Source organism: Hylaeus anthracinus, unplaced genomic scaffold (genome assembly GCF_026225885.1).
Source record: "Hylaeus anthracinus isolate JK02 unplaced genomic scaffold, UHH_iyHylAnth1.0_haploid 0, whole genome shotgun sequence".
In the NCBI taxonomy this organism is placed as follows: Eukaryota; Metazoa; Arthropoda; class Insecta; order Hymenoptera; family Colletidae; genus Hylaeus; species Hylaeus anthracinus.
The window spans coordinates 4,312,605-4,320,500 of record NW_026533254.1 but is presented as its reverse complement, the minus strand read 5'-3'; the positions used below and the strand labels follow the sequence as shown (position 1 = coordinate 4,320,500).

Sequence of the window (7,896 nt, the reverse complement as noted above, 5' to 3'; positions counted from 1 at the left end):
ACACACACACACACACACACACACACACACACACACACACACACACATACACACACGCACGCACGCACGCACGCGCGTACACACGCTTTTCTCTCTATTCTCGTTCATCCACGCAACAGCGTGAAATCTAGAGTATGTACTTTTTCTACCCCCGCAGGAAAATCTACGCAGCGGAGTTTGCACGAGACTCTCCTGCAGTTTGTTAATTGCGATTGAGCAGTTGTCGGACGGGGAATTGAGTTACTCTAGCTGTATTCCCACCACTCCCGTTTCATAGATTCTCTTTTTCATCCTCCGCGTTTGTTCCACTCCCGATGGCGTGTACCTTTCGACGAATGACTTCCAGCCGCGGAGACGAGTTAGACTTGGAATGGGGAAACGCACTGCCTAGAGGCCTTTTTGCGCGTAGTTTGTTAATTATGCGTCTTCTTCGTTCGTAAACCGCGTGCTTGTTTTAATCAAGTTGAATTAAATTAACAAAAGCAGTATGCTAGGAAGGAAAGATGAATTACTCTTTAGTCGCCCAACCAACTCCCTTGGAAAATATAATTTAACCCTTTGCGGTCGATATCCCTATAGATGAGACATTCGCAAGTTGCCGTGTAAGTCAGGGCCGTGCGGAACCTTCAACGTCATTCAAAGACATTAGATTAAATAATCAGCTTCATATAATTCGTTCAGGAGGCAAGAAAGATTGTGCAGTACATTCCGACAGGAAAACTCTAGAAAAAAGACGACAAACACACACGTTTGGATATCACACACTGTGATACTTCTACACGAAAGCCAGGACTTCATATCGATGATCGTTTTGCAAATTATCATACTTTAGAAAATTACAGAAATTACAAATTTTGTATCTTTACGTATTATAAGTAGTATTAAACACAACAAATTCTGTGTGTTTTAATATCTATATATGGACTTTAAATCCTGTACGAAAAAGTAACTGCGAAACGCTAAATTTGCTCCGACCTGCTGGCACTCCCAAGAGCGAAAGCTGCCAACCGTAAAGAGTTAATATTACGTGGTCACAAATAAGAATTGTGCTTCTCGTGGAATGTCTATTCGACTTCAAACTTTAATCTCCCGTATTAAATTAAATTTTCTGAAGAATGTCAGCGAAACCGCCAGAACGTAATTTTCCGTTTCCTTGTCTTTACCGGAAATAAAGTTCCAGCGACCACAATTCATTTAGAAAATTGTCTTCGAAGGGAATGCATCATTGGATAGTAATTCGATCAACTGTAAGCCAAAGTTTGGATGCCTCAGATAAGATTTCCCAAAGATATCCCGCGCGAACACTAGAAACGTTGCATGGACCATAATAACCCTGTAGCCTCGAACAGAAAATCGAAGCTTAAGTTCTTTGTCGCGCTTCCACGGATTTCCTGATTTCGAAGATACCTCGTTGCGATAAGAGGATTCTCTCCCCTTTCGATACGTCGATTTCCCCTCATTCCCTAAACCACTCGTGACGCAAACTCCGGATTACATTGTAATTTTTCGTCCCGTAGAAATGTGCCTTGCATCCGAGTATAGGGAAAGTTTTATCTGAATAACGCGTAACAAATGAAAACGTAAATAATAAATGTGCACGCATATTAATTATTAAATTGAAAAACGTGCACATTTAATAGGACATATAGAGTACGGTATAAACAGTGCCGGATTTACTATAGGGCTAAGGAGCCTATAGCCCCGGATCTCGTCTTCAACAGGGCCTCATATTTTTCTCTTCATTTTTTGGTCATGTAAAATAATTTGGCAATTCATAACATGCGCTAAATAATACATCGATTCTCGAAGAATTTGAATATGTTCTGTCGATACAGATTTACATCGATCTATAATATTAAATGAAAGATTATCCTCTCTGGCCTCTTTCTTTCTAGAAAATGATTTATTAAGATCTTTAGATTTTTAAGATTTAATAATGAATTTTGTAAACATAAAATGTAGAAAAAAACTATTTTATTAAATATAAATCGATAATTTTAATGGTAAATGTAATGTTTTCATTATATAAATAGTGTGTATTTATATTCCATGTATGTATGTATGTGTATGTATATACATATATGTATATCCAATCACACTGACTGAAAGGGGCCTCTACTTTATTAGTCCTGGACCTCTTCAAACGTAAATCCGGCACTGGATGTAAATTATCTATATATAATGTTTACGAACATGCTGATTCTTTATATTTTTCTCATACTCAATACTTAATCCCTTTCTGTATCGTTACAACCCTGATACAATACGGAAGTGTTATTATTTCTTCTTCTTTTATTGTCCACGATGACATAAACCGCTAGGGCTTTGCTGCTGAGATACGGTCTATTGTCAAGTATCGCACAGTGTTTTCTGCAGTCTATTGTGCCAAGAAACGCCTTGTTACGTGACATGTATCCGATATTACAGATCTCTGTTAAGTACAGTGCGTTCAACCCCTTTATTCCTTTGCTTGTCTTTTGTGGAATAATGCCAGTTTCAAAGTTTACATGGACACTTTCTATAGCTAACAAGTGTTCTTAATTTTGTTTATCAATTCCATACATGTGGTTAATATAATCTTGAAAGCTTCATTTGTAATCGATGTATGAAGGTTTCTTTATTCCAACATCCGTTTGTTTCATAATGAAACTATTCACGGTTAATTGTTAGATCTGCGGCCCTTATTAGACTCATTTACGAGCGAAAAAACGCAGGCGTCGACCGTTCCACCGATGCTCCACGTTCACAGCGATAATGAGAACAACGATAGAAAAATTCGATGGCCAACTTTTTCAATTACCGTATCCTCGACGGCTGACGAAACGACGCGCGAGAGGACCCGCCACCAGACATTGTTTTCCGACCGATTTTGTCGGCTAATTCGTGCCCATTCGCTCGCGTCATCGACGCACAAAAGGGAAACGACGGGACAGTGAACTGAACGAGCAGGCTCGAGAGAGTATGTGATTTTCGAGAATGTGTGAGTTGTGTCTGCTACGAAGAAAGGGGGTTAAAAACAACTACTTTTTCTATATCTTCTAAAATTCATATACTCTAGTCACATCCCCCAATTTGCTAAGTCTCTGAAAGGTTTCACCTAGACCAAGGCGCGCGTCGCCAACCCGCGGCCCGCGAGATTCTTCACATTTCTACAAAATATATTTATTTTATAATGGCCAAAGTAGTGAAAACCAATGTATTATAGACGTACATTAATTTTGCATCTATATATTCACAAATTAACTGTCAAAAGTATGAAAAAAAAATTAACTTTGATTTTACAATAATATTGCCTACCAGGAAGTATTTTCACGAAACACGGTCGAAAAATGCCAAGGGGTGCGATCGCGCCCCATCGATTACGTTGTCGAAAAAAGCTGAAGAGCTGAAGAGCAAACAAATGTCTATAATGGGTCTAAATCTAATATGGGGATACATAATTTTATATGCGGCTCGCGGAGTTATGATGCATTTCGAAAGTGACCCGCGAACTCATTTGGGTTGGCCACCCCTGACCTAGACAGTACCAGGAGAATCAATTTTCCCACTAATATTCGCCTTTTCCAAAATTTTAAAGAAGCTTTGAACTAACAGCCTCTGGACCTCAAAAGTCCAAGTACAGCACTGATAAATCCCCGAATTCTTGAGAGCAGGCCACGCATATTCGTCGATGGAGAAATATTCCGGAGATTATTTCTCGTCCGCGGGCGCAACTTGATCTTGAACACCGCATACCCGACGGCCTCCAAATCGAATCAAAAAATAAATTTCGTCTCGCCAGGGCTACGTGGCAAATCGCGTTCTAGCACCCCACCGAATATCCACCATTCGCCCGCAGCGGGTTCCTTTCGCCCAATACCGTCGTTCCTCGTAAACTCGTCCTACCGCGTCCCGAAAACTCGTTTGAATCGATCCATTCGGAATTCCACGAACCGGCTACACTCCCGTCCCCCTCTGTGGACGTACCATCTACTTTGATTGGCAATGTTTAGAAGATGGCGTCGCTCGCGAATTTTAAGAAGATCGTCCCCCGCGACGAAACTTCCGCTCAGGATTTTCGACGCTTTCGACTCTTGAAACTCGCCGTCATAGGAGAACTTTCGTGTTCTTGCTTCGTCGCTTCTTTAGGTTTCGTAAACTATCTATTAACTGCGTTTTTAACACTATGTGTTATCAAGATGACTCACATGTGACGAGTGGGTTTGAGATTTCAGAGTTCGAGTATAATGCAGAATTCAGCACAAGAAGATCCAATAGGAAAGGTCACTGAGCAGAGGAAAACTTTTTAAACTCGTTTCGTGCAATGCCGTGGATCAATTGTAGGAGAAGATTTTTCGTTGGCATACTTCTTATCTTGGATTTAAAAAGAATACTTTCGAGACTTTAGGACTTACGAAAGATGCTTCTACGATATAACGAAAATGGCTGGAAACTCGAGACGCCACAGCTCGAAGAAGATGAGTTTAGAATTGAAGGGGAAACAGAAATTGGAGTTGAATATAAGAAAACTTTGAGTTCTGTTTATATTGATCCATTGCGAGATGCTTCTTGAAGAAGCGTATCTTACATTCGTCGATCAAGAACTTTGGTGATTCTAGGGTTGAGCCAAACATCTCTAAAATTTAAATACTTGGACCAACAGGGACAAAGGAAATTTCCTTGGGGGAGATTCAAGAATTTAGAAAATTAAAATCATAAGGAACAAGTGGAACAAAGGACCTCGTTCAGCTTACACACCAACTTCAATCATCCAAAGATATTTTCAAATTTGAGTTTCGTTTGCTTCAGTCAACCTTCCAGACTCTAAAATCGACATCCCTAAAATTAGAAGGAAAATACTTTCATACAAGAAACCTCCTTCAACTGGAACAAAGAACCTTGTTCAGCCTACATACCGACTTCAATCACCCAAAGAAACTTCCAAATCTGAGTTTTGTCTGTCCCAATCAACCTTCAAGATTCCAAAATCGACATCCCTAAGATTTGAAGGAACAGCCACCCAAGAAACCTTCTTTACCCTCGTCCCCAAACAACCAGAGCTGGCGATCCAGTACTTTGGTAGCATCGTCCTAGAAATGGAGATGTATCGGTGGGATCGGCCATCGCGCACATGGGTATTCCCGTCCGTCGCCATAGATGATAATCGGGGCCGGTGGTGTTGGCGGCGTGGTGAAACTCGTGCGAGTATCCAAGGTATAGGTGGAAAAGCGAGGAACAACCAATCAGAGGGCAACCTCCCTGGGGACTCGACGTTGCCATGGTTGCGTTCGAACCCTCTTAGGCCGTCTGCTGGGATCCCTCACGGCTCGGCTCGGGATATGCCCCGTGTGCCGTGGCGTTTCGCAGCGTGCTGCGGTGGCGAGTCCGCGCCACGCCATGTCCTGCCACGCCACGCTCCGCTTTGCTCCTGCGTCTGTCTGCTGGTTCGTTCTCCTTCCTTCCTCCGTCTGTTGTGCGTTCGTCCGACGACGGTCGGGTCCGGTGGCGGAGTGATTCCTTTTACCCTCCCTTTCGCCCTCTGTGCCCTGTCTCGCTCCTTCCCTCTGGCACCCTTCCTCTCTTCGCCCTCTGCTATGCTCCTTCTCCCAGCGTTTTGCTCTCTCGCTCTCTCCCTCCCTCTCTCTCAATTTCTCTCGCTCCTGCTCTCAGCCTTTGCCTCTCTCTCCGGCACTCCCGGTTTCCTGCACTTAGCAAGATCAATACCAGCCAACGAGGCTTGAAAACATGCGTCAACATGGTCTTGCACTGTTTGTACGTCCACATAACGCTCAGCGCCCGGTTACTACCACCGACACGAAAGCCCGCCGGCCACTTCACCACCCCCTATCGTCGGGCCAGGTGAGGGAGGGCGGCGGAATAGCAAGAGGGCCGAACAGGGTGAGCCAGCGGCACCGCCGCGGCCAAACAATGTTCGATAAGACTGCGTACATATTAGCTCGCATAACCGTGCCCGTCACCCCCGACGACAACGGCTCGAGCAGCGATGTTATATTAATTAAACGCTTGGACAAGACTCATCGGACTGACCAGAGCGTCTATAGGAAGGGGCGGAGAGGAGTGTTGGCTTTGAAAGACACTCTAGAAGTCGGTGGACGGTCCAGGGACTTTGGTACACTGGGTTACACGAATTGATTCCTGCCCTTGCGGAGGAAAGTCACCAACCCTAAACTAATCAAGATCCTGACTTCTAGGACAGTGTTTCGCAACATTTTTACTATCGTGGAGCTCGTGCAGTTGGTCTTGATAAAAATAAGTCGTGTTACAGGAATGGTTCGTTGATATCCTCAATTTAAATCGGCATTCATAATCAACACTTATTTTTTAACACGAGCAACATTACATTTACTTATTCGTACACGAGGTACCGCCATCTGTTCGATCGTGCCACCCGTCCCAATCCTGTAGAGTGCTCAAATAGTTTACAGAATCGACCCTGAGCTGTTGACTCTCGAAATTCAAGAGCATCGCCATCTTCACCCTCTATTATTACCCCCTACTACTGAGGGTGATTTATAAAGGCTACGAACAATTTCAAACTTCAATAACTCTTTTTTGCAGTATAGTGTATGTAGCCCAGATAAAAGCACACAGCAAATAGCACTTACAAGCTTAAATCTTAATTATCATCTTGTTGATGGGTCTTCTTTACCCTAGCCAAGCTCAAGACCCGTTGACACGCAAACGGAGGAACTAAATTACGCGAAAAGAGGTCAAGGGAAGACATAGAGAGAAAGAGAGAAAGAGAGAGTGAGAGAGATCCAAGTACGAGGATAAAATCCCCGAGGTTCTCCCGGATTCGTGGCAGGTGTTCAAAGTCCCCCGCACGGCGTGGTCACGCGTTTAAGGCGCTTAATGAAAGGGGGGCGTCGTCGCACTTACTCGGCCGCCCTCTTCAACCGGAACAGGTAGAACGGGACAGGAGAAGACGTCGTTGGCAAGTGGAGAAAGACCAACGGACCAGTACCAGAGACGGTTGGCGAGGAGAAAGTGTGTGGAAACAGAGAGTAAGAAAGGTAACGAAACAGAGCAAGAGGTAGCGAGGTTCGAGGAGGAGGCTGAGGTGGGTGGAGCGAACGAGAAAGAGGAAGAGCACACGCCGCATTCGCACATTCACACTCACCTGGATACGTGCCTCAGGCAATCCAATCTTCTCGGCGAGACGCTCCCGTGCAAACACGTCCGGGTAATGTGTCCGCTCGAATTCTAAAACGAAACCAGTTTGCAACAAGTGCTCGTTATTAAACGTGGATCCGCTGACGCGTTTCGCGCCACGGATACGGGCTGGGCGTGTATACGTGTATATATATAGGGTGTCTAACTTTGTTACTTTAATGTCTCGCTCGTGTTTTGGTGATAGGAGAGGATGGCAAGTGTTTACGTCAAGATAGACAATCTACGTTATCAAACTCTATAATTAGAAAACTACTAACTTTATTTAATCCTTTAACCTATAACAATGTCCGAGACTCGTGGTACAAAATTTGAGTCGAAGATAAAAAACACGAGTCAGGCACGGCGTATGAAAGGGCGCAAGGAATTTTATATTTCAACGTAGTACGTACGATCCTACAGTAAATCGTAGGTCAAAGGGTTAATACTACATCTTTCTATTTCCTTCACACCACTCGCACAAAAGTTTGGAGATATTCGAGGATAACGATTTAAATGGGACACCCTGTGTACATGTATACTATTAATCGTGCATAATCTCGAATCACCGCTAGACAAGATTAAAAGGATAATTATCAACGACACTCGAAACTCCCGGTCGACTTGAATGGCCGTGGATCCAATTAAGCTGTTATACCGGGTGCACGCGGCCGCTCGTGCTTACGAAAGCCCGATATCCGTGGAAAGCAGTAATATACTTCCACGGTCTGACGATATATATATATC

General features: G+C 43.7%; 1 protein-coding gene across 1 annotated transcript in view; it reads right to left on the bottom strand.

Annotated features, from left to right (window-relative positions):
• The window catches only part of LOC128896211 (paired box protein Pax-6), a 59,391-nt gene that overhangs the window by 15,481 nt on the left and 36,014 nt on the right, over positions 1 to 7,896 (bottom strand). Inside the window, exon 7 of the mRNA XM_054159422.1 lies at positions 7,121 to 7,203. Within this exon, the coding sequence (XP_054015397.1) occupies positions 7,121 to 7,203 (83 nt within the window). The remainder of the gene's footprint in view (positions 1 to 7,120; positions 7,204 to 7,896) is intronic.